The sequence below is a fragment of the Dermacentor albipictus genome, chromosome 4, assembly GCF_038994185.2.
Source record: "Dermacentor albipictus isolate Rhodes 1998 colony chromosome 4, USDA_Dalb.pri_finalv2, whole genome shotgun sequence".
Lineage (NCBI taxonomy): Eukaryota > Metazoa > Arthropoda > Arachnida > Ixodida > Ixodidae > Dermacentor > Dermacentor albipictus.
The window spans coordinates 36,497,113-36,522,613 of NC_091824.1; the positions used below are offsets into that span (position 1 = coordinate 36,497,113).

General features: G+C 46.4%; 1 protein-coding gene across 2 annotated transcripts in view; it reads left to right on the forward strand.

Moving 5' to 3' along the window:
- The window catches only part of LOC135919878 (cubilin-like), a 230,672-nt gene that overhangs the window by 149,761 nt on the left and 55,410 nt on the right, over positions 1 to 25,501 (forward strand). For both annotated transcript variants that reach the window (XM_065453869.2, XM_065453871.2), the window contains exons 42-49: positions 851 to 991; positions 2,224 to 2,429; positions 9,487 to 9,689; positions 11,274 to 11,492; positions 16,763 to 16,909; positions 20,690 to 20,856; positions 23,164 to 23,320; positions 24,021 to 24,215. In XM_065453869.2, coding sequence (XP_065309941.2) covers positions 851 to 991; positions 2,224 to 2,429; positions 9,487 to 9,689; positions 11,274 to 11,492; positions 16,763 to 16,909; positions 20,690 to 20,856; positions 23,164 to 23,320; positions 24,021 to 24,215 — 1,435 coding nt within the window. The remainder of the gene's footprint in view (positions 1 to 850; positions 992 to 2,223; positions 2,430 to 9,486; positions 9,690 to 11,273; positions 11,493 to 16,762; positions 16,910 to 20,689; positions 20,857 to 23,163; positions 23,321 to 24,020; positions 24,216 to 25,501) is intronic.

Sequence of the window (25,501 nt, forward strand, 5' to 3'; positions counted from 1 at the left end):
TACTGTGAGCGTCTCTGCAATGACAAGGTTTTTCGTTGAACACTGTTCCACTAGTTGCGCGCCTCGATTGTTTTCTACATGACCAACTGCTCCTTTGCCCACCGATCGCATCACATTGATCATCATCGCAACGGCATACCGCAAAGGTAGGAACGTTGTGCACACACATGCCAGCGTTCCTGCTTATATAAGTTGTGTGCATACCATGTGGTGCATGTACAGGCCTGAGATGCACGAACAGAGTACCTCCAAGAGAACCTATCTAATCCTTTCTTCGTGCACTGACAAACGCCGATGGTCCTTTTAAAGTTCTCATCTCTTCCACCATCGAGGCGCGGCACCTGCGACGTTGCCTGCGACGCTTCTTATCACGCCATTGTTGCAAGGCGCTAGTAGCTGCCAGCGCGGTGGCCTCTTTCTTCTTATCTCGGTCATCATTCCACACCTCCTCCTGCCTTCCCCACGATGCTGACGAATATTCAGGTGTCAAGCACGTGCTATAGACAGTTGAGGGGCAGTCAGTAAGTCTTCCCCCACCCTCCGTCCCCCCGTGTCACCGAATCTCTCTCTCAGAGTGCGGTTCCTGCTGTGCAAATCTGCTAATCTGTTAAGATGTGTTAATCTCAGATGCCGCGAAAAGTTTGTACAGGCTCGGGCACAGTAAAGGAGTTAAACCAGATATAGTCGAACATTCCCAAAGTCTTCGATAGATTTCAGAAAGTGGCAAAACAGGTCTCTAGCACTTCCGAGAGGAAGTGAGAAACACCTAATGCAGCGTCTTTGATGTATGGGCTGCTCTTATTGGTATAGATGTGCTAAGGTGTTCCTTTTTTCTGTATATCTCTTACAGATTCTCAATGGAGGGCAAAAAGACTCCCCTCCGCTGGGCCAGGGCAAGTTCTGTGGCAGTACATCCAGACTGCAGGAACTCCCGAAGACCTCATCACCCACGGCATTCATCATCTACCGACGCAGCAGTCCGCAAAAGGGGGTACGTCAACTTTCGTGAGATGCAGGGCCATACATAAAATGAAAGCGGTACTGAGTTGTACGTTCCAACTGCTTGATCCGTCTGCGTCAAGTGACTTAAGCGGGCGCTCGATTGCACACCCGACCCGCAAGTATCCTGATTTACTTTTACGCACGCGTAAAAATGCTTTTAGAAGTGTCCGTGCTCTCGCTGCAGCGTAAATGCAAAATATGTACTTTCTCCGAATGTAGTGGTAATCACTGAATAAATAGAAATAATAACTTGCGCTGAGAAACGATAGGTGACCTGCAATATATTTCGCCCCTCTAGAGCTCACTTCAAGATACCGGCGATGCCTCTTTGTTGCATTTGGCCTGCTTTTTTTAATAGCATTATGTAGATCAAAACGCGTGCTTTGGTGATCTAGAAAAGAACGTACTCACCGGAAACACTGGATGGATAAGAGAGGCAGATTGGCAAAGCTTTAGTGACTTCGGTGGAGCGCTTCGGTGGAGCCGCTTCCGGTGGGCTCATTCGAATACGCAATGTTTTCCACCACGTTCTACAGTGTGGATACGGTTGTACCTAATAGAACTGTGGATGTGCTTCGCATAGCTACATCTTTGTGCGCTTTCTTATAACGGTAGCTGCAGTGAATATTCCAGTTTATTTATCGATAACTGCTGAACATATATTGACTACTGTGGCGTACATGTATCGTGTTTAAGAGCAACAGCTGTAATGCGGCAAACTAGCAGTAACACTAGGCAGCGGCACTAAGCATCAGCAGTATATCTTGTAAAGTCCTTATAGCTGACGCAGTATTATGATACTGGTGAAATCAATCAAATAATATATTTCACGATAATAACAATGCATACTTATCGAGTGATAGGTTCTCTTCATGCTATCGCGTTGTACTCCTTCTAGTGAAACGTGACGGTCCCTTAATTTTTATCTGTGGGTTGCCTGAATAAAAAACTTATGATTGCAATAAGACTAGTGCGCTAAGAAAGAAATTCTTGTCGTGTTGCACTGTTGCAGATTCCAGATTTCATGGCGTACATGCGCACACGCTTGCCGCATTAGTCATACTTTACAGCATATTTATGAAAGTGCGCATATTCTCCTCCTCCCCCAATTATCACAGTGGGCGTCTATATACAACGACATTGAAGGGCATTGACACAATTCGCAGCTCTCGGAGATATTTGTACTTGTCGTTTACATGAACGCCCTCTGTTTTTCCGCAGCAATTCCGGCTGAGGTGGGAGGAATCGGGCATCGATTGCGGCGGGCCGTTGCGGCTAAGCAGGGAGCTCAAGACCCGCGAGGTGACGTCACCAGGCTATCCACACGGGGCTCCCGCGCACGCCGTCACTTGCGACTGGACCATCACGGGACCGTCCAGGTCGCGCATCAGGATCGACTTTCCCGACTCGTTCCACATGCGCCATGGGTGAGTCGCAGTCCTTTGACTGGCGACATGCAGTGACTTTACGTGATCAGCTGTGGTCGAATGAGGCATACCTTAGGCTGGAGTCGAAAATATAGTATTTTACGGGTGGTGAGGGATAGGTACCACAAATACGAGTTGAATAAAGCAGAATGAAGAGCGGCGGCGCTAATGCTTCTGCACCGGTTTCGTATAGGCTGCTTGCACGGTCCAGGAAAGCGCCTGTCTGAAGCATCGAAACGGCATGGGCAAATGGAATTTAACAATGACCCAGGGTGACATTGAAGCACACACTTTTGAATTGCTTTGCGTAATCGCGGCAATCTAGCAATTTAAGCTGCACTCGCACAATGTGCATAATCGCAATTCAGTCTGCGCGTGAAGCGTCACGTGCCCATGGGCCACACAGTCGCGGCGCAAGCGGCCATCCTGCTGCAAGTGCGACGTCACTTTCTGCATCCAGCTCCATAACGCTCAAGCGGAGGAGCAAACAGACTCCGTCTGTCGGATGAGTCCAACTTTAGCAGATTCCTGTGGTCAGCTGAAGCGAAACCAATGTTGACATTTTTATGGGTTTTGTTGCTAGATTTCGCGACATTCTGGCCTGTTTATCGACGCAATTTTCTGGTTAGCCACCGCCGACTTCCTTTATCGACGTTACAGAAATATTGACGACATTTAGTGGAATAGAAGTTAACAAATGGGAAAGGTCTAAATTTTTTAACAAGTGGCTATGGACAATTAGAGCAATGCTTTCATTTCGGAGATATCAAAACCACGGTACGGCGCCAAGTACCCCACTACACACACTGCTTGCACAAGCTTCTTTCTTTACGCACTTTGCAGCCAGTGTTGCTTCGACCTTTGCAACAGACAGCGGACATCTTTACGTGCGTTCTTTGCCTGTTGTAGATGGAATAAAGTCGACAAAGCGCCCTGAAGCCAACCGAATAAGGCCTGCTACTGGCGAACGTGCCCGACCCAAGGGGCAGCAACATGCGAATGGCAGCCGCCATCTTTAATATCTCTACACGACGAACGGAAACTGTAGATTCCTAAGCCGACAAAGATGGAACTCACCAGTCCTTCATGATAGAATAGACGAGCCCGGCCGGTTAGTTTCACTTTGAAAGAACCCTCTAAAATGCACATGAGGCAGACTCGTCTCCGGCGCCTCAAGCGCAAAAAGAAATTGTAACCGGCTAAGACTCGTCCTCAACACTTAAAAGGCTAAAGCTGTGGGTGTTGTAGTATCTATTAATGCGCTTGATTTGTGGGCGTCCGCAAGTGCAGCAGTAAATTAAGTGACCGAAACTTATTGCAATATAATTTATGGTGAGGTTTAGAACGCAGCATTTGAACACCTCAAATCAACTGGATAAAGGCGCACTGATCGAAGCAGCTTGGCTTGTTCACTGGAATATCAACGCACCATCTCTGTTCCTCACAGCTTTCGGACAAATCAACACTGCGAGGCGCTTTTTCGTGGATAGGGAGGCGGCAACATAGAATTTGACCTGTTTAAATAACAGCCGCAGTTTCGCCCGGAAGGTGAAGCAGTAATAGTGATAGCAAACTGTTAGAGAACTACACGAAATAAGGTTCGTAGGTTTACCGGCCGTGTATATTACAGTAAACTTTCGATTAATTAGCAAGCACCATGCCATGCACGCGCAGGAAAACATGAAAAGATCTTACGCGATTATCGAGAACACTCGCTGCCCTAACGTCGACTTGATGAGGACCGGCAGCATCGGTAAGCCAAGATTGCATATTGCCTCTTGCTTCATTGCGTCTCCGAAACATGAGAATAAGTGACCTCCAAAACTGGGCACGCCGAAACGCAGCCCACATGAAGGCGCCAGCCATCTCGGCTCGCCTTGCTTTCGCACCCACCACAGATTACCTCCGAAATTGGGCATGAAGACCGCCTATGCGCACAACCGTGCGAACAGCCATGCGCCGCCATAGCCAGGCTAGAGGAGGAGAAGCGCGTTCACCCGGCCTACTTAGCGCGCGCTTTATCACATGACGTGAAACATTGGGCAAGCGGGAAGCGTCACGCTTTGTGCGCCCATCTTTCTCACATCATCCTCGTGCGCTTTTATTGACACCCACAGTATGCGGCTCGGGTCACGATCTTATCGCACTAGGAATCTTATGCAGAACATCACGACAACGGCGGCGGCAAAACTTTTCTGGAGTGCCAACATGATTACCATCTCAATAATGAAGGTCACGTAATTATTTTTGACGGGTACACAACATGACCAAGATCTTATCGCATAGCTTTTATTCCCCTTTCCCAGCGCCAAAAACAAGAACGTCGCAGTTTCACCAGAAAGGGGAAGCATCGATTGCGATAGCAGACTAGCAGACAGCCACACGAAGTAAGGAGAGCACTTTTGTCGGCCGTATGAACTTGGAAACATCCGTTTGCTAACTAAATTAAATAGGATGGTACCAGTGCGCACGGCAAACAAGAACGCATCACAATCGATGAGCGCGGACACTCGCTGTCGAAACGCCGGCATGATAAATCGCGGCAGCAGCAGCGAGCGAAGTGATCTTTGTGCGGCAGTGTATATCGCTTCAACGCAAACTGAGCGGCGAGAACATACAGCATGCACAAAGCTACGAGCCGTCTCAACGCGCCTAGAATCTGCGCCCAACACAGATCGCTCTCAAGATGCGGCCACGTGACCACCCGCAGCGGTTACGTGCACAGTTGCAACCGGAGTAGTTCACCGCCCCCCTCCCTCCCCTCCATATCGCGCGGGCGAGTTTGAGTGGCGGTCATCAGCTCCCCTCACCCGCTTTCTCTCGCACATACAGCGTAGGGCATGCGGCGAACGTGTTGTCGCCCTTGGACTTCATACATAACATCACGGCGATGCCAACGGTGACGGAAGACGTACACCTGGACTGTCCATATAATTACTATCGAAATAAAATAGCAGGCCACGCATCAACCAAGTCTGTATTTGTGCTAGGAAAATCAGGTGACCATGTTTGTTTGAAGCATGCAGAATTTCTGACCCGAAATTTTGAAGGGAAGCCCAGGATTCCAGCTGTCATCGGGAATCTTTCACAGCGAAGCTGTCAGCCTCTAGTTGGTCGGATTTTTCTTGGTGCGTCCTCACGGGAAAAAAATACATTCAGCGATTTAAAAAATACCTTCAGCGACTGAAGTGAAAAGTGCATACATTCTTTGGTATCACGCATACAACATACAGGCGAGCATTCGTTTCAATAAAGCACCAGCACAATACGAGCAACTCAACCACATCGTTGGTGATAAGATGCTTTTGATAACAACGCTAAGCACATAGCCCTTCTCGCTTACGTTTCCCGGTAATGATTACTGTTACTCAAGCTGCCGCGGCGACGGCAGCTTGCGGCGTGGGGAGTCCAGAACCAGCCTAGCAACTGATTTCATTTTTGTTGCAGCACCGCTATGGGTAGGTGACGCATAGTTACGACTCACGAGGAGCAGTGGCAAAGGGAAAAGAACTCGAGGAGAGTGTTTTGTGGGGCTTGTTGGGAGCGTAGATTAAGTTCCACCCCCTCCCCCCCCCAAAAAAAGACGAGAAAAGGCGCCAATACGACCAGCGGCGGCGTGCTGCTAAAATTACCGTTGGTCCGATTACTGCCATTAATTTAAATTACAATTACTGCCATTGCTTTTACGCAAGAACGCATTCCATACCTCCCTCAACAGCTGTAGTGGTGGTATTCAACAGCTTCGCTGAACATACACTTTTGCAGGGCAGGAATGGCGAGTCGATTTATTTTTAAATAGATTAGTAAAATAAAAGTCTACACCGTGCTCTTAACTTCACTGTTTATTCGTCATCTGCACGGACATCACACGAACGCGAAACATTTAGGTAGATGCGTTACACCATGGTAGTCTGTATTACATTGTTCCAAACGCACCTACATTTGTAAAATTCGCTCTGCTTTTCTGGCGACAACGTTAGAGGCGTTGGAGCAAAATTTCGTGAAAATTTTATGGCTTCTTTGTCTGAGTTAGCGACACGTTCGAACTGTCAACACTGAGTATAACTTCGGGCCATCGATATATTTGCGCTGCGAATAGTGGTTCGCACACCATATTTAGGCATGCATTTTTTCTTAGGTCATTTATTGCCATATCATCATAGATATCAAAACCCAGCCGTTGGTACCATACACAGATTTCCCAGTCCCAAAGGGAGAAAGAGACGGAGAAAAGAGAAAAGGCAGGGATGTTCGCGAAAAAAGCATCGCGTTGGATATGTGCACAACACTGGAAGAAGGGAAAGGGGTACAGAAAGAAAAGAGGGAGGAACGCGGTGGTATTGTGTGCACCGAGTTTTCTCTCTCTTAAGAGAATTTAAACGCCGCGGGTGGGCCGATCGTGATGTGAGTGCACGTTAGTTATAACGCCAGGATGTTAATGCGATACCATTACACAGATCAAACACTTTCAGCAGCGTTTAAAGGCGTATTGTTGGCAGAAAAACTGGCGGCATGACACCGACAGAAAGGATAAGAAGGAGCGGTATAGGGCACTGGGTCTACGTAGAGAGGCCTGTGACAGGAAAAGCTGCGCGAGTTGCGCAGGTTTTCGATGGTCTCGCTGGATTGCGCTATGCTCTTCACAACACATTGGCTCTGTGTAAACGTTTTTGCAATAAACGGATAGCGGTGGCCACCACAGGTACATGAATGTGTGCTTGGTCATATAGCGACAGCAACTGTTAGCGTGAAGAGAGCTTTATAGCAATAGCTGCTTGGTGTATAGAGATGCAGACTCTTATGAAGCTGGTGATGTTAGCCTGCCTGATCACCTGGGACATACCGCAGCTATTGATTTATAAATGTTGTAAGCACAGTGAACACAAACACACACAGAAAGAATATACACCCACAGACACGCAGATATGGAATGAATCTATTTACAATGTTTTGTCAAGGCCTGTAGACCTTAGAAAAACGATCACAACGTTGCACAACCAGCGAAGCAAGAGAGTGGTGCTTCCCTGCTATAATAAACGAGGATCCGTGACGTCAGCTTCTGAACACGTCTTCACTCTGCCACTGGCCAAGAATGACCAGTAGCACTAAACTCGAGTCACTCTTTATTTGTACAGTGCCCTACAGCGACTGTCTTTCTGACCACTAATGACAGCCGTCGCACTGGACACGTCGTAAGCTCCCCGTAACGCGACACAGACGGATCATTCCAAACCAAAATAATGCAATAGTGAGACTCAAATTGAAAGATGTTCTTCTCGGTGAAAACGCACATTACTTCGATTAGACTTTCCGGGGCGAAAGTTGCTATTCTTTTGAGTAATATCCCCTTTCCTGCTTATTTTTTTAGTGGACCACCTTAGTGTGTTACCAGCGTCTAAACGCAGACCAAAATAGCATTTTCGCCAAATTCAAGCATTTATTTTACAGCCTTTGCGCAGTGCATAGGGGAAAATGTAAGGTAGTACGTTTTAGCGAAAGTTCTATAAAAATAATTCCAGGTTTTGTTCCCTGACCGTTCTTTATGAAAAATTTTCCCATAAACCAATAATTTGCGCATTTTCACTACGGTGCTCAGGAGTAAAAGGATTAAAGTTATTTTGTAAAACTGTTTTATAATGAAAATATAAGATTGAGAAAACACAAAAATGCAACTTTTGAAAGAATACGCAACACCGTCGATTTTTGGTGAAGTTGTTTTTTCTACCTGGTTTTCCACAATTTCGTGAAATTAAAATGACCTTCAAGTGAGTGCTAAAGAATTTTTTTTCGCTTAAAGTTTTTCGGGGAAATAGTTCGCAATTAATGCTTTTATATGTGTATATTTGTGTAATTTTTTCAGAGAAATGATATTCAGAAAAATGGTATGGGTTGGTTGGCGTGGAATGACCCAGGTAGCACATTGGTCAATATATCCACTTGGTTCGTAAAAACGTTTTTTTGCAGTGCATATGGACAGAACCTTGCCCTGTGTAACACAGTGGCTTAGTCTCAGTGGTTGCGCGGCTGCGTGGTGTGTGTAATAGTAGCTGCGGTGTATATGCGTCGTATGTAAGAGTAACAAAAAAGTCGTGCACTGCTGCGTTTCCATTGAATGTAGCCTTACCCGTGATAGCGTAGGCTCGTAGACAACAGCAGTACATCATTAGAGCACAACTGACAGATGACCATGGCGTAGATGTCATACGAATGTCAGTAAATAACTTTCAAATTCCACTGATACGAGCTCACGTGTATGCCGCATTATGGTCGCTCAAGTAATTATTAAGGTCCCGTTAGCATTTTAATATTGTTAGGTGTGTTTAATCTTTTCTGGAATGTGTAAACAATGCATAAAATCGTTCCGCCACCATAAAGGAAACAATACACATCCACATCAGCCCCAATCTGGACAAAATATGCGTGTCACTTACCGCTGCTGTTCCCATTGAAACCTCCTTCGAACTTTACGTTTGCTTGGAAGTAAGGCTACATTTGCGGACGGTGGGTTCTAGGCTACATTGTTGTGGATAACCATGCTGTTTTGCAAAAAATAAATGCGGGAACGACTTCAGGACGACTTATTTCTGCTAAAATCATTCTGTTACCACTTATGTATAAAAATATTCTACCTAGTTTTTCGAAAAGAAACAGTTCAGTCATTCTCTACGTTGTGTGTGCCTGCCTCATCTGAATCCATTCTTGTAGTGAATTTGTAAAAACGTAAAGGACGTTTATACGAAGCTGTGCTAGGAACCATTCTTCTAGAAACGGTGTCGAGCCTGAAAATCTTGCTTTGATACAAGGAGCGCCTAGTTCTGGACATCACTCTAAAGCGAACTTCTAATGCAACAGAAGTAACGTGCAAAAACAAGTACTAGAAAAAAAGGCATTTAATAACAGAGTCAAGTGCAGTGCAAGACAACGATAATGTATTTATTACAACGTCGAACTCAAAAAAAGAACTATAGGCCCCAAATTCGTACTCTTGTGCGAAAAGAACATACTTCGATGCCAAACTTGACCTCGGAAATGTTCAAGAGCTTTGTGCTGTTTGCAGTTGCCACGACGAGCCCAACGAGCGCAGCAAGGACTACGTCGAAGTGTTTGACGGTGGCACCGCCAACGCGCCGTCGCTGGGCGTCTTCTGCGGCTCGGACCGGGGTGACAGCTTGGTGAGCTCCGGCAACCTGATCGCGCTGCGCTACGTGCAGACCAAGGCTGCCGGAGACTTCCTCGGTTTCAGGTCCACAGTCACGCTGGGTACGTTGCTGCGCAGTCACCTCACCTCCGTCGCAGGACGTGTTGTTCTGCGACAAAGAAAGCTGAACGCTCGAGTTTCGTGTAGAGCAGTGGTGCTATGATGGGGAGTCGGCAGTCGTTGCTAGGGCTCCGCGAAATCATTTCAAGGAATTTGCGGGGCTAGCGACTTCTGTACCGACTGAGCATTCCCACTATGTCTTTTGGTTGTCTGGGACAACCTAATTGATTATATATATAATCCTAAACATTTATCAGTAGGCGATAAGATTGTGACGTTCTCCCCAATATTCATAAAGAAAAAGGCAAGAAACATAGAAGTGCAGCTTGTTGCTGGAGATGGACGCCGAAACCGCGACATCCACGTGGCGCACACACGGTTCAGTCGGTTTGAGCTTACAGCGACGGCTGTACCTCAGTCCGCATACATGGGTATTTGCGCGCACACACCGCGCGAGGGATCATAGATCAATGAGATCGAGTGAGGTCGGAAACATCGTGATTGGTTTTCTTTAACTCAGTCCACAATCGCTTCTCCTGTCCTCGGTTACTATCGGCCTTCAGTATTCTCTATACGTCGCCCAAACGTGCGCAATCCCAATGAAATAAACGGGAAATAAACTGATACGGTTAATGGTATAACGCGTAAACCCAACAAAACGTATTTCGTGATGATCTTGACATTTTAAACAACCTTGTGGGCTCTTTAACTGATTGCTGTTCCTGTTATTCATTCAATTTTTTATGCTGTCCTGTACCGTTCACATTTCATGCTTCATTTTTTCATTATTATTAATTCAAAAGTGCGCCATTACCAATGCGTTTGGCTCTTCATGACCACTTTGAGAACTGAATTAACGGAGTGGAAATTGTATTTTCTTCTACGCAAGCATTATTCGAGCAGCCATGACCGAGTCTCACATGAAACCACATTCACGACATGCCGAACCACCGGCATTTCCACGGCGGCGCTGTGTGGGTTACGAAACTGGCATAGACGATGATGCCAGATCTCTTTCCGTGTAATATTCGAAGACCTTCTGTGCATAAAACAGTGCAACAACGCCGCTTTTTCCTCTATAGGTATTATTAAGGAACGTTATTGTTCTTCCCGAATTAGAGTTTCTTTCCCACGAACAATTACTAGACGGAAATTTGCCGCTATTATCTAGGAAGCTGCAGGCGTTGTAGTTGTCCAGCATGGGAATGATTGTTAGTGCACGTATTTGCCCAAGCTTCCTTCTTGTGGCTTCGAAGGACTTTGTGACTTCTAAAATTTTTGTCATTTTTTTAAGAAAATGTTGCGTTTCAAATTTAACAATTCGGAATGGACGCGCATGCGCTCCATGCATCCTGATGTCTACATGTGTTTAGGAAAACATAACTGCTTGGAAATATGCGCCGATGACGGCAGAAAAAATGCAGCGAACAAAGCCGCTATTTTTTCAGAAGCTACAAGCAGGAAGATCAGACCATATGCCGCCCTTCAGTCACATGCACGGTGCTCGAATGATTGCAGTTACAGATCTCCTTCTAGTTAATTCAGTAGGAAACAGCGGTGCGTCCACTTTTGGGTGTCCGGTGCAGCCGAGTGTGGCGGCACCTTGTGGCCGTTCAACGAGCACAGCCGCAACTTGGAGGAACTGCGCGAGAAGCTGGCCGCGGGCTCGTACTTCGACTGCGCCTGGCAGCTGCGCTCGGTGGACCAGACGGTGATCGCGCTCAGCGTGAGGGGGCTGACGCTCGCCGACAGCCCCGGATGTTCGGGCACCGACTTCCTCGAGGTGCGCGACGGCAACCGCACCGGTGAGTCGCGAAGCCTTTTTTTGAGGACCGCAACAGCACTTCCGTGTTGGCCATCGCTATTGGTGTTTTTATCAGAGCGACGTTATAAAAGGTAATGCTACGATTTGTAGTATTGGTAAGATTCCTATTAGAAAATTACCGCTTCAGCAATTAGTAAGGTGACCGCTTTTATTGTTAGAGGAGGCTAGGTAAGCCAGAAGCCACGCGAAACGGAAGGACAGCGCCCTGAAGTTTCTGCCCCGGCCTACCGTGATGCCGTGCGTCTTCAGAGCGTCTGCTCGGCTTTATTTAATTGCTTCAGTAGAGAAGCGTTGCCCCATATTCTAGAGACCAATGACACCCTAGGAACATCCAAGGACATTTACTGCGCTGAAATAACTGAAATACGAGAACTAAGCTTGAAATCTGTGATGTCACACTGACGTATTGACGCTGAGGTTTAGGCACGAAATCCAGTATGGAAAGCGTGGACTTTATTTGCTTAATAATAATCAATAGGCTCGTCCCTTCCTCCCCCACCCCCCAAGACATGCTCATACACACAAACAAGTAAATGAAAGCACAGTTTGAAAGAATCCTTTACCAGTCTAAAGTGTCTTCGGTGTCTGTTTGCCTATCCGTTTGCGCGTAAGACGGTCGTTAGTGTAATTGTAAAGAAGACAAAATGAATGGGGCACGAGGACCGGCTTTCTGAAGTGTATCTGCACCGGTGCTTCATGAATATATTCTAAAAGGTAGGTGAACATGTGTTTTCTTTGATGTGTTTCATGCAGCGTGGTTGCTCGCTTGGCTTCCCGTTATTTGTCTACTTTTCTTTTGCGGACGAACAGATGAAGTTTATTTGATTTGAAACTAGCGTCTAAAACTCGTCAGCCGTGCGGGATGCAGCCGTAGCAATACGGGAAGCTCCCAAATGCTGTTTTGTCGATGCCTCCTGTGCGATGCGCAATTGCCCTTGCTATCGGTTCCTTCAGGCACTGGCAAGCGGCAGCAGAACGGTGCAGCACAAATCAAGACAGTGCTGGGTAACACATTGGCAGACGTTTCGGTACCATATAACTATTCAATTCAACATGCGCATTTGAATTTAATTTGCTGTTCAGAAACATCTGTGTGTTTGTGTTTATCTTGTGTATATGTGAACTTTAGAACAGTTGGCACTCGTGTTTTTCTTTTCTTTGTATGAAACTTCTCAAGTAGATCTATGCACTACGAGAAAAGAAGCAGCCGACTCCATCTAACAGTCGTCCTTTGAATACATAAAATAAGACAGCGCCTTCTACGCTTGTCTCGACGTTTTTTATTCCTCTCATTTGTGACTTGAAAGAGCAAGTCAGAATACATAGAGACGGATGGCCCCTATCTTCTGACACTGCAGCCGGAGCATGCATTGGCATTTGAACAATGACGCACGAACGCGAATATTTTGTGACTCACGTACAGATTTAAACTTTAACATGACTTGACCCGAGTACTCAAACGCAGACGCTTTTAAACATTTCGCTAAGAAAATAAAACTGATACCCTTCTGCCTAGGTGTCTGTCCCGAATATCAGGAATATGTCCTGTGGGGTCGCAATCTCGACGTAATCTGGTCTTGTATTATCAGCTAACGAAGTGCATTTTTAGGTATTCGACTCGGTATTTAAAAAAGCGTGACTGCAGCTTTCAATGCTATTAGCCTTTTTTTGCCTACTTCAGCCATTTTGAGCATACCTATCCACCTACCTAGGCCCTTACGCCACTTAGAGGCCCAAGTTGCCTACCTGCTTGGGGCCACGCTAAGTATGTGCCTGTGGTCAGGGTGCCGCCGCGGTCGTTTAGTCGTCGCCATTTCAGTTTCGTGATCTGACTCTCGCCATGCCGTCGCTGTTACTGTCTTCTACTCCAATCCAGTGGCCCAAGTTCTCTAATAGCTTGGGCCACTAGGTGTGTGTGTTCCACATTATTATGCCATCGTAGTCATTGCATTGTTATCACTCCAGCTTTATCAGCCGACTATCGTCATGTCGTCATCATCTCGCCATCGTTGTCGTGCATTCGCTGTGACACCACCGGCGTGATGCTGTCATTGGTCGTGCCACTGTCATCATTCCGGCTTCATAATTCGACTCTCGCCATGCGGTTGTCCTTACGCGATCATCGCAACCCGATTGCCATACCATTGTTGCCACGCTACCGTCGCCAAGTTGCCGTTTTACCATCGTCATCATATTGTCGTCGTGCCATCGCTGTCTCGCCACTTTCGTCGTTCCTTTCACCTCGGTATTCGTCATTCTATTGTGATTGTAGTGTAATTCGTGCTGTTATGTCGCAGTTGTCATGCTGTCATCCTCAGACAGTCGCTGTTATGCATCCATTGTCAGGCCGTGGTCGTCGTGCCATCGTGGTCATGTTATCGTCGCCATTCCAGTTATTGTCGCCATTCCATCGTCGTCACGCCTCTGTCCTCATACAGATTTCATGATACAGTCGTCGTAACGCCACTGTCGTCACCTACTCGTCGTCACTATAATGTCATCATATGGTTTTTACGCCACCATCTTCAAGGAGTCGTCGTCATAAAGTCGTCGTTATGCATTCGTTGCCATGCAGTCATAGTGAGGCCGTCGCGGCATTCCATTGTCGTCGCACAGTCGTCGTCGTGCCGTCATCGTCACGCTGTCAGTAATGTCATCCCATTGTCGTAATGCCATCCTCTTCATATCGCCTTTGTCGATCCATCGACGCCATTCCTTGTTCGTCATTCTATCGTAATCATGTGTAGTCTTTTAATCGGGATTAGGCCACCGTTGCCATACCATCGTTGTCATTAAGCCGTCACCAGACAGGTGCCATCATGCATCCGTTGTCATACCATTGTCGTTATGTCGTCGTGGTCGAGCCATCTTCGTCATTTCAGCCTGTTCGTGCGGTGGTTCTCATACCGTCGTCGTCGCCATGCCATCGTCGTCATCTCATTGTCTTCATGTCCTTGTCCTCACGCTGTCGTCACTGATACATCGTCATCATTTCGTATTCGACATCTCAATGTCGGCACAGCACATTTTTCATTATATCAACGTCATTCCTTCTTTGCCATTCCACCGTCGTCACAGCGTCGGTGTCATTCAGTCGTCGTCGTGCCGCCAAGCTCATGCGTGGCCTTGGCTAGAGATCTCCATAGCAAAGTGGGACGATACCGAAGTTTCTCGATATAGCCGAAGCAACGAAAGTCACAGAATGACCACTGCACGTGTGACATAAACGTGAGTTCAGAAATGTGCTGTGTCGCAACACTGCTTGAATGCTAATCGTATCACCCTCGACATTCGTCGTGAGACGACTTCTGCTGCCAGTTCTTTTACAGCGAACCTGTATATCGCTAGGATTCCTGGAATTATTGTTCACTCTGTTCACTATGACTCTTACTCCCGTAAGCATTCATACTCCCATTCATAGAGTGTATTTCGCCGTACCCGTAAGGCAGAGGCTACAAGCACTCAGCAATGTGAAGCGAAAAGTCCTTAAATTTTTTCTAATCACGCATACAACATAAAGAACAGCATGTCGAAAACTGTCATCATCAGTGGCTCATACCCCCGTGAGCAATGGTTCATAGCCCCGTAAGCAAGTACAAAATGGAATTACTCATAGTCCCGTAAGGTTCATGGCTGCTCACTTTGCGCGAAGGGCACCGTTTTAGAGCTGGTCCTGCGAATTCTGCGGGACAAGGACATCAAGCCGCACGGGATTGTCTGATTCCCCACGGGACAGATCATGGGCGCCCCGCCGAACCTCCGCAAGTCGGCCCGCAGAGATGCGCGAGGAGTCGTCGACCGCGTGGCTACCGGGTGGTGCGACGCTGAGGTTATGAACAATCGGGACCATTCCTCCTCATATAACGAACTTATCAAATATTTCTACGTGGTCCGGGGCCGATATCCTCCTGCCACATAGAAAACTAGGCATACCATAGGCTTTAACACTCAGGGGACACCAGGTCGGGGCATACCCTAACACCGCACTGTTACACAGATTCTATGCAGAGATACAATTGACCAATATTTCCGAGCTATGCTCAAACGTGGCTAACTTAGAACACATGCTGTGGCGGTGTCCCGCATTACGCTATGGCGTCACGTCTTCCAAATGGGAGGCTGCCCTAAGCAGCCCCGATCTTGAAACACAGCTATGGGCTGTCCACCGAGACCGCGACGCAGTAGAGAGGCTCGGCCTTTCTGTACTGACGTTAGAGCGGCCCGCTACGTGCTGACGACCGTTCCGACCAGAATAAAATTTTACCGTACTATATCATACTCACTTTGCGTGAATTAGCTGCGGTGTCACTACCCATGTTGTTGTTGTCGTCGGTGATTTCAATGTGGATGTGTAGGTACCGAAAAGGGAGTGGCTTACGCGTTCCGTGCTGCAGTCATATCTCTTGCGATGCCACACCGATCCGGCCCAACCGACCACCCAGCGGCATACCTGCGTTGATTTGACATTATCAAAGAATGTGAATGCAGTTGCGAGTGAAATAATGACCATCGATCAAGACAATAAATTAGCTCGTACCTTTGTTCAAAATTATGTGTCACTTCCGTGTCGTGCGCTCAACAGCTTCGCTGGTCAACCACCTTCACAGAGTGGAATGGCTCATGATTTTTTTCGATTCCTCTCATATTTTGAAATTAACTTTCTAATACCTGTGGGCTGGACATTTCAGGAAATGCTCTCAGAAATATTTAACTGGGTAACTGAAATTATTGAAATATTTAATAATCGCAAACAAGATCTGAAAAGAATACAACTTAAGAGGGTGTCAGGCCTAGCAAATACACTTCTTCCAATGCAGTTAACGACATGCATGCATGTTGAAGTTCTCTTACAGAACAATTTTGAGTGTTTAAGCGTTAATTTTTCAGTAACACAGGAGATGATTCTTAAAAAGTGGTTGGGGACTTTATTCAACAGAGTATGTTTGTATTGTTATACACAATGAGCCGGAGGAAGTTCGTTCGTGCTAAATAATAAGCAACAGTCTTGACGAAATTCTGGCGTGCATTGAATTATATATCCAAATAATTTAAGGCAGCAGGGACATAAACAAGGGAGAGCTATGAGATCAAACGGGATCTGACACTTTTCGGACTGTTCTCAGAGCCTTACTTTTCCAGGCACATCGCCATCACAGGAAGGCTATAGTGCGATTGTCGTATAAGAAAACGCATCGTTGATAAACACTTCCTTACTGCGTTCGTCTACCATGCTGCTCGTTATATTCACAGGTCCACTGCTGGCTCAGATTTGTGGAGCAAACTCATCGCTGGACGTGCAGTCGTCAGAGAACTCCATGTTCCTGCGGGTCAAGCTCGGGTCTGGCACGCGCCACAACCCCCGTGCCCTAACTCTGCGCTGGCACTCCGAGTTCAGCCGTGAGTGCGCCGTATTCTTCTCGTCGTCTTGTAGACTGTATGCACTCAGTAGACACATTTCATTTCTTTACTCTCAGGGCCGTTCAGTGTTTCAGAGAGGAGTGGGTATACAAGAATACAAAAATGCAACTGGGTATACAAGAATACATTTGTAGTAGGCAGGTTAACGAAGATGGTCATATACAGTAGACTTGAAGGCTTCGGGTACTGCGATGGACACGACAGAGGCAGGAAGGTGGTTCCTTGTCTTCGGAACAAACGAATCAAAATAAAGATTAGTCCTGCAGCTTTGCATGCCAACTTTGAACCGGTGGTCCATGCGGGATGAAAAGTAAGTGGGAGTAATAAAAAATGATTGCTTTAGAGTGTCATTGGTGAAATATATTTTGTGAAAGAGGCATAAACGAGAAATACGATGGCACAAGGAAAGGTCAGGAAGATATAACGTTATCTTCATAAGCGTTGCACTGGCTGAACGAGAGTAATTAAAAAGTATAAAACGAACAGAACGATTTTGGATGGATTCGAGTACTTGTATGAGTGATTTGTTGTGGGGATTCCAAACGGAAGAGGCATACTCTAGATTCGGGCGTACAAGAGTGTTATATAGAAGTAGTTTTAGGGACACAGGAGCCAAGGAAAATTACGGCGAAGGAAACCAAATGTGCGGTTAGCATAATTAGTGATATGTGCAACGCGTTTTCCACGATAGGTTGGCAGTAATGTATACCTCAAGATACTTATAATCAGAGATTGAAGTTAAAGAAGAGTTAATAAGGAAGTAGGTGCATGAAGACGGGTTAGGAGTCCGCGATATTCTCATTGCTTTGCACTTACCAATATTTAGTTTCATAGACCAGATGTCACACCAAGTGGAAATGTTATCCAGATCAGTTTGAAGAGTAGCTGCATCAGAAGGTTTAGATATTTGTCTATATAATACGCAGTCATCAGCGTAGAGTCTCATTTGTGAGTCAGTGGAATCAAGAAGGTCATTAATATAAATTAGAAAAAGCAGAGGACCTAGTACGGAGACTTGGGAAACTCCGGATGTTACGGGGCATGCAGGAGAGTCACAGTCACATAAGAGATCCTTGACATTATGAAGCCGGCAATGTTAGCCTGGCTGGAGGCCTGGCATTCAGCTCAACGTGCTGAATGAGAGATGCAATGTGCGAAAATATAAAAGCGCACAAACAGCACATATGACAACGGACACGCAATAAAGCTGTTCACAAAGCTTTCAAAGCCGCCGCGGCGACCGCATTTAGGTGGTGGCGAAATGCAAATCGCGCGTCTACCGCGCATTGGGGGCCCGTTAGAAATCCCCTTATTGCAAAAATTAATCCGGAGTCCCCCACCACGGCGTGCCTAATAATCGAATCGTGGTTTTGGTACGTAAAACGCCATGATTCAAAAAAAAATAAAAGCTGTAATAAATAGCAAACTCTAAGAACACTTCAAGCGCCTTCGATGCACCCAAAAAGCTGGCTGTGCTTATCCAGAGGCATAAAACGTCTGTTGATTTCAAGCTCGAGTTGTGGTAAAAATGCAGCACGCCCTTCCGATATAAAATAAACAATAATTTGAATAGTAGTCAAATTTGCCCTTTAAGCAAAGCGAGCATTAGTAGACGTACAAAAAAGGAATTTGCATGAGGTGCCTAGGCATTCCGAGATATTGCCAAGTATGCATTGTGTTTGCTCTTACCGGCGGTGGTTATAACCGAGTTATCGTTGTCGTCACTGCATTTCAGGTTGAGATCAAATGGGGGCTCTTTTTTTTTCAGTCAGGTATTACATCACGTCACCTTTGTTGCGTTGCGAACGCTTTCCTTAGAGAACGACCCCTTCGATCCAGATTGCCACCTGAACCGCGGGTTCTGTGTGCATTCTCGAAGTAACAGAAGCACCTTCGAAGGTGCTAGAACTTGCGAAAACGCTTGTGTAAACACAGGACAGACCCAAGCAGCGTCACTGGATCCGGCAACCGCTGACTACGTTGGCAGTATCTTCACTATCAGTTCCGACTTATGCGTATTGCGGACAGCTTCCCCCTAAGTTCGTCGTTCGCCTGGCTGCCGGCGCTGTTATTACCACGTGACAATACAGAGGTGGGCGAGATGGCAGAGATTGTCACGCAGAGATCTGGGGCGTTATAACGTAAAACTATTCCAAACATTTCTATTCCTATTCTGCAATCTGCCCACCGCGATAGGTCAAAAACTTTTTGGACCACCCCCACTTCACCTGTCTGTCACGCGACGTCACGAAAACCGCGATAGCTCCCCACCTGACATGGCATGTACACACTGATTATGCATAATTTGACCGCGCAAAACAAAAATAGTTATTTCTCATTCGACGCCTTTTTGCCATTAGCCTTCGGCTATTGATCAAAAGTTTTCGGGCTGTACCCACTTCACCTACCTCTTACGTGACGTCACAAAACCGCAAAAACTTACCGCGTCAAAGTGGCGCGTACGCGTTAAAAGACAGTTTTAGTATAGCGTACGCTATTCCATTGCGTACGCTAAAAAATAGCGGGTCGTCACTGCGCATGCGCTCAACGCTAAACGAAATAGCGGGTATAGCGGGCGTACGCAACGCAAACGAGATAGCGTTAGCGTTTTTGCGGGGTTTGCGGAGTTTGCGGGAAACATGGCGGCGATGCCGGCTGCCCGCTTCGAATCGAATTTGGCGTTGCTTTTGTAAAATGCACTTCGTTCGTAGCAAATGACTGTGTAAACGGCTTTCGCTTAGTCTCAGGCCGCTTCGACACCAGAGTATTATGGATAACTTCGTGGTGTTTTCGAGATCGCTTCTCATTTCCAACGAGCCGAAGCCTAACGAAAGAAACGTTTGAGATGGTAGCGCCACCTATCGCTACAGGCGCGAAATAGCCGCAACGACGGAATATGGCCTCAGAGATCCGAAGATATCGTCGGCCAACTAAAATTGTGGAAAACGTGCGCCGCTTAGCGTACGCTATTTTATAGCGTATAGCGTACGCTATAGTTGCGTACGCTAAACTAAAACTGTCTAAAGATGCATTAATATGCGTAACAAACTGATTGTTCTTCTGAATAGCCGCAGGCTGCTGCGTTCCGAGAGGAATAAAAGATGGCCGCTGCCGATCGCTCCGGTACTGGCTACTCACCCCTGCCGGATAGCATAAATTTATTTGTGTGGAATAAAACTTTTTGCGTGGCCGTGTAACGTTTTCGAGAACTTTCGGCACGTTTACGACCTCGCTCTGCCAACTCTTCTTTGCTGGGGATCCGTTTTAGCGTCATTCTTAAGCTTCCGTTGCATGCCACCGCGATTGTCGACGAACCACCGCAAGCTAAGTAAGGGAAAGCGGACCAATCGCAGACGTCGGCACCACCCTCTTCATCGGGTTACCTATTTTCAGTGCAGTGGCTCGGCCCCATCGAATCCCTGTACACTTGAGCATGCTTTTCGCCTCTTGTGAGCCAATTAGATAAGACAAGCCGCTCAGCTAGTGCAGGCAATGTTATTCGTTTTTCGAGCGAACAAAAGTGACCTCTTATGAACGAGGGGGGCATTTGATTGGTTTGTTCAGACAGTCCTGCGGGTGAACGCCCGATGCTTGCGTCAGCGGTTACGCAAATTTGGCGTCAGGAGATGGGAATAAAAACGTATTGGATAGTTTTACGTTATTCGGCCCCTGAAAGGATGTAAGACGTCCATACCTGGTCGGACGTGCAGATTCGTGCTAACGCAATCATGCTTGTCGCCGTGTGGCTTCTATCCCCAGACTGTGGCGGGGAGCTGACGGCGGAGGAGGGCACATTCACGAGCCCGGGATTCCCGAGGCCCCTGGAAGAGCGTCGCCACTGCTACTGGACGGTCGCGGCGCCCGAAGGAAACCGGGTCTCGCTCAGCATCGACGGAAACATTAACGACTGCACGGCCGTGCTTCAGGTCAGATGCGCGAGAGTCTTCATTTGGTTCACGTTATCTTCACCCATATTTGGAGTCATTGTAAGAGTCCCTATAAGCATCGCAAAATGTTATTGGACAATATCCTTCCATCTTCTTTTTTTTACTTCACCGCACTATTACTCTTTAAAACAAGAACGGTGTGCCCTTCATGACCTGTCTGAGGTGGATAGCCTTGGCTGTGGGAATTCACGTACACCTTCACCAGAAATAGGGCTAGAGCACTAAACCACTTGTGAATTTCCACTGTGCGGCGGCCAGAGCCTGAGGTTTGCCTTTTTCTGTGAAAGATACGGTCGCAGTGATGAGTACAAATATATCTCATGTATCATGCAGAAATCGGGCACGGGAATTTAGGCTTTATTTCGACGGCACGCAAACTCTGGGAGTGATGCCAACTGTACGTGTGTGTTTCGGAGGACACAGCATGCAATACTGCAGCGTAATGTAAAGAAACTGTTTTTGCAAACATGGCGATGCCCGCTGTCAGGTCTCCCAGTCAGAGGAATCATTTAAGCCTACAGGTATTTTAAAAGCAGTAGAGGAGAGGTGAAATGTAGGGGGATTTCAATGTATGTATTTTGCGCTGAGTTTGTCACATAACATTCGCCTACAATGACTTGAAAGCGCTTTTTTCGAGGACGTCCGAGAAGCTTCCAAGAGAATAAAATGCCAACAACTAGGTTTATGTTATTTCACCCAATGTGTAGGGAGGAGGGGGACATCATGATTAGGGAGGGGGACACATGGCATACGGCCCTAGAATTCGTCAACTCGGCTTTATACTATCTTACACAAGACCTTGCGCGATCGCGGACAGGTCGAAACTGAAAGCAAGCAATGAGCTTTGTCTTTTGCTTCTCACTACCACTCATGGCTCTGGCAGCTTTGCAACGTCTTCGCTTCACTCAGCATAAGCTTCAGGTCGGGCAGGAAAAAAAAGAGGATCCATGGTTCTTCCGTTCCCGCCATTAGCTCCGCCATCATATTTGTCATCGTTGCCCTTGTTCTTAAAGAAGGTAACGGACTTTTTGCATAATTTGCTACTCTGTTGGTGGACGACTCTGCGGCTTATTGTCAGGGTGTGTTCAATTACGCTCTTGATCTCTTTCTTCCGGAGTCAACAAAATGAACCGAACGGCCTAGCTGTTTTCTGAACATTACGTTTCGTTTCCTTCCCACCCCTTACATTGCTGTGATTCCCGGGCAGTTTGTTTTTCCCGCAGTACACGTGCTTACATGTCGTAGCTGTTTTGAGAAAACAAATTAGCTGGAAGGTGCATACATATATCAATACATAGGCTGCTAAAGAGAGTAAATTCACAATTAGAATACCGCCAAAAATGTGAAACGATGTTAGGGAGGGGGGGGGTGCCTACAGGCGTCCCTCCCCTTCCATTCAGTTATCCCATTCTTCCCACTGGTGCAGGAGAGGGCAAAAGAATTTTTCAAATGGAGCAGTCCTTGTTAGCTACAAAAGTACATTAACCAAATGCACACCGGGAATAATCCACATAGATAAAATTTTGATTCACGCATATACCCTGCGTTTTGGCTTAAGACTTAAGAACAAATCCGGTAACCGCTTACTCATGCACTCGGAAAGGCAATTTATATTATTATTATTTTATATTATTATTATTATTATTATTATTATTATTATTATTATTATTATTATTATTATTATTATTATTATTATTATTATTATTATTATTATTATTTACAAATACTGCTGTTGCCGTAGGAGACGTAGAAGGAGTGTGAAGATGCAAGAACACCTTTGCAGAATATAACAGGTTAAATGGTCACACAGAAGAAGTAAAACAGTTTTACAAATTGTTTTACGATTCTTAACGACAAAGCGGCAATAAACTATCACGGAAGCTTCCTGCACGATGCCCCATTTTGTGACTGCTTGCAGCCGCTGCGTGGCAAAAAGGATGTTAGAAATATTTGAACTGCCCCGCTCTTCCAACCGGTCTATCTATCCATCCATCCCACCGTTCTCCTTATACAATATTAACTATTCACTTTCTGCCAAATTTTGAGAGGTGCCTCTGATTTTAGCAACAGTTTTGGTTATCGTACCCAGCCATGATCGCTTTTATGATTACTGGTCACCAAGTGTGAATCAGTTTTAAGTGTCGCAGTCAGACTGATACCACGGATGAGTGCGTGAGTGCAAATCTTAGCGGGATCCCGTAGGTAGCTTTCATCTACAACTCTGTGAGCAGTCGCTATTTTGCCGTGTCACCGTGACACGCTTATAAAGGTGTTTGCGTGACGCAGGTAATGGAGCGCTTCTACCGACGCACAGTGGAGTGTGGCCGCGCATTGCCCTTCACCTACGAGTCCTTCCAGAGCCGCATCGTGGTGTCTTACACTTTCCAGCGGCTCGCTGGTGGACAGGGAATTCGCGTCACCTACGGCACAACGAAGGAGCTTCGTAAGCGTGCCACTTGTCTCTCTTCCGTCATTTACTGAATCTCACTTGTAGCCAGAAGTGTTATCATTTGTTTTTCCGCTGAAGCAGAAGTTAAAGCGTGGCGATTTTTACAACAATCCACCCTACCAAAGTTTCAAAGTATCACCTGACATTCTTCTTCCCTTGATACTTCTGCGACGTCAAAGGCTTTCCTAGAGCAATGCACCAAAATACATGCACAGAAATGTAAAAACGTGCTGCTTTTGGCTCTGAATTGTCTTCACCATCTTCACAATATGTTTATCGCTTACATCACCCAGTGATACACTGCAAACTATGTGGAGGTTCTTAGTAGTGTTTAGTCGACAGACCCTGATAAAACGAAACCAGAAATTTTTTTCCGTCCTGCTTGTGAGAACGACAAATTTTTTTCCCGTATTTTCAGTATTATTGCTGCGGTAACACCTGACCCTTCTTTCTTCGTAGCAAAAGAAACGCCTCAAATAAATGCTCACGTATAGACATCACGATAAGGCCTGTTTTGTCACGGTGACAGCAATGTGGGTCGTTCGCTTGAAACCGTGCCGTTACGACGTAGCTATTCGTTCTGCTACGACAGAAAAATTCCTGCTCGCAGCATAGGGAACGAGACTGGAATGACACGAGTGCTGCTATTGGACATAGTCTGTCGTCATTTCTAACGGGGATTTATTCTGGGCAGCGTGCTTTCAGCAGCTGACCGAGAAGAGTGGAACGCTGGAAGCGCCCGCCGAGGCGCTCACGGCGGGCAGCCACTACGGGTGCGAGTGGTCGCTGGCGTTGACTCCCAACCAGACTCTGGCCGTGACGATGGACAGCATCAACTTCACCACGGCTGAGAACGCAAACTGCAGGGCCGAGTTTCTGCACGTCTCCCGTAAGTGGTATTCTCTCCCCATCATTTTCTTCTCTCTTCTTCAATTTTTGTGTCTTTTCCTCGATCATCATTTTCCTTCGTGTTTTGTTTTTCCCGCACTATGATGTAGCAGATGAAAGCTTCCGGTTGGCATGACTGTCGAGAAATACTCTGCCATTTGATGGCTGGTCGCACGAAATAAACATCCAGAACGCATCAGAGAATGTCGAAAGAAATTCTACGAGTTCGAACAACAGAATTCGAGCACGTTATCCGCCCGACCAGCATGATTTCGACTCATGGGGTTTCTTACAAAAATTACTGGATCAAGCTGTGACACTATAGCTCCTAAAAGGAGCTGCAGGTATGGTGGTTCGACGAGCGTGGGCATGGTCGGTGATACATAGATTTTCATGAACGTCTTCCTTCTGACTTAAGAATTTACGTCAATCTGCAAGTTGATAATTTTCCGCAATAGATTGCGTTATAAATGCAAAATTTTTGCCAATTGTTACCTGTGTATGCGGAGACTGAATGCCTTGCTGTGTTTAGGAAATTACGATGTTTAGGCAATTTATAATGATAAAGCGTAATAACTCTACTACACTTTTGAAGCCACAAGCACAAAGATTCTGCAAACCCATGTGCTAAAAACCATTCCCATCACAGTTGAACACCCGCCGTGGTTGCTCAGTGGCTATGGTGTTGGGCTGCTGAGCACGAGGTCGCGGGATCGAGTCCCGGCCAAGGCGGCCGCATTTCGATAGGGGCGAAATGCGAAAACACCCGTGTACTTAGATTGAAGTGCACGTTAAAGAACCCTAGGTGGTCGAAATTTCCGGAGTCCTCCACTACGGCGTGCCTCATAACCAGAAAGTGGTTTTGGCGCATAAAACCCCATAATTTAATTTGTAATCGCAGTTGGTCGATCGCACTGCCAGTCTTCTCCATGGCAATTTTCGTAACTGAGAACTCACAAACGCTAGAACTGTCCAATCGGTCGCACTTCGCGACAAAAAGGTGCGTGTTCCTCTGAGTGAGGGAACTCTCTTGAATCCTTTTGACCGTGGTTTGGACGTGGTTCTCGTTGCAAATAGTCATCGGGTCTAATGGCTCCTAGTTTTTACACCTCAACAGGCCTGTGAAATTCGGCCAAAGGTATAAGTGGTACTTTCCAGCCTAATAATAATATGGTTGGCAGCTGCTAGAAATGATCTTGCTACGGTTTTTGAACCATGTGGGTGTAAGGTCACTCTTGAATACTTGGATATACCATTTCCCGAAATAGTTAACGCTGTTAGCTAAAT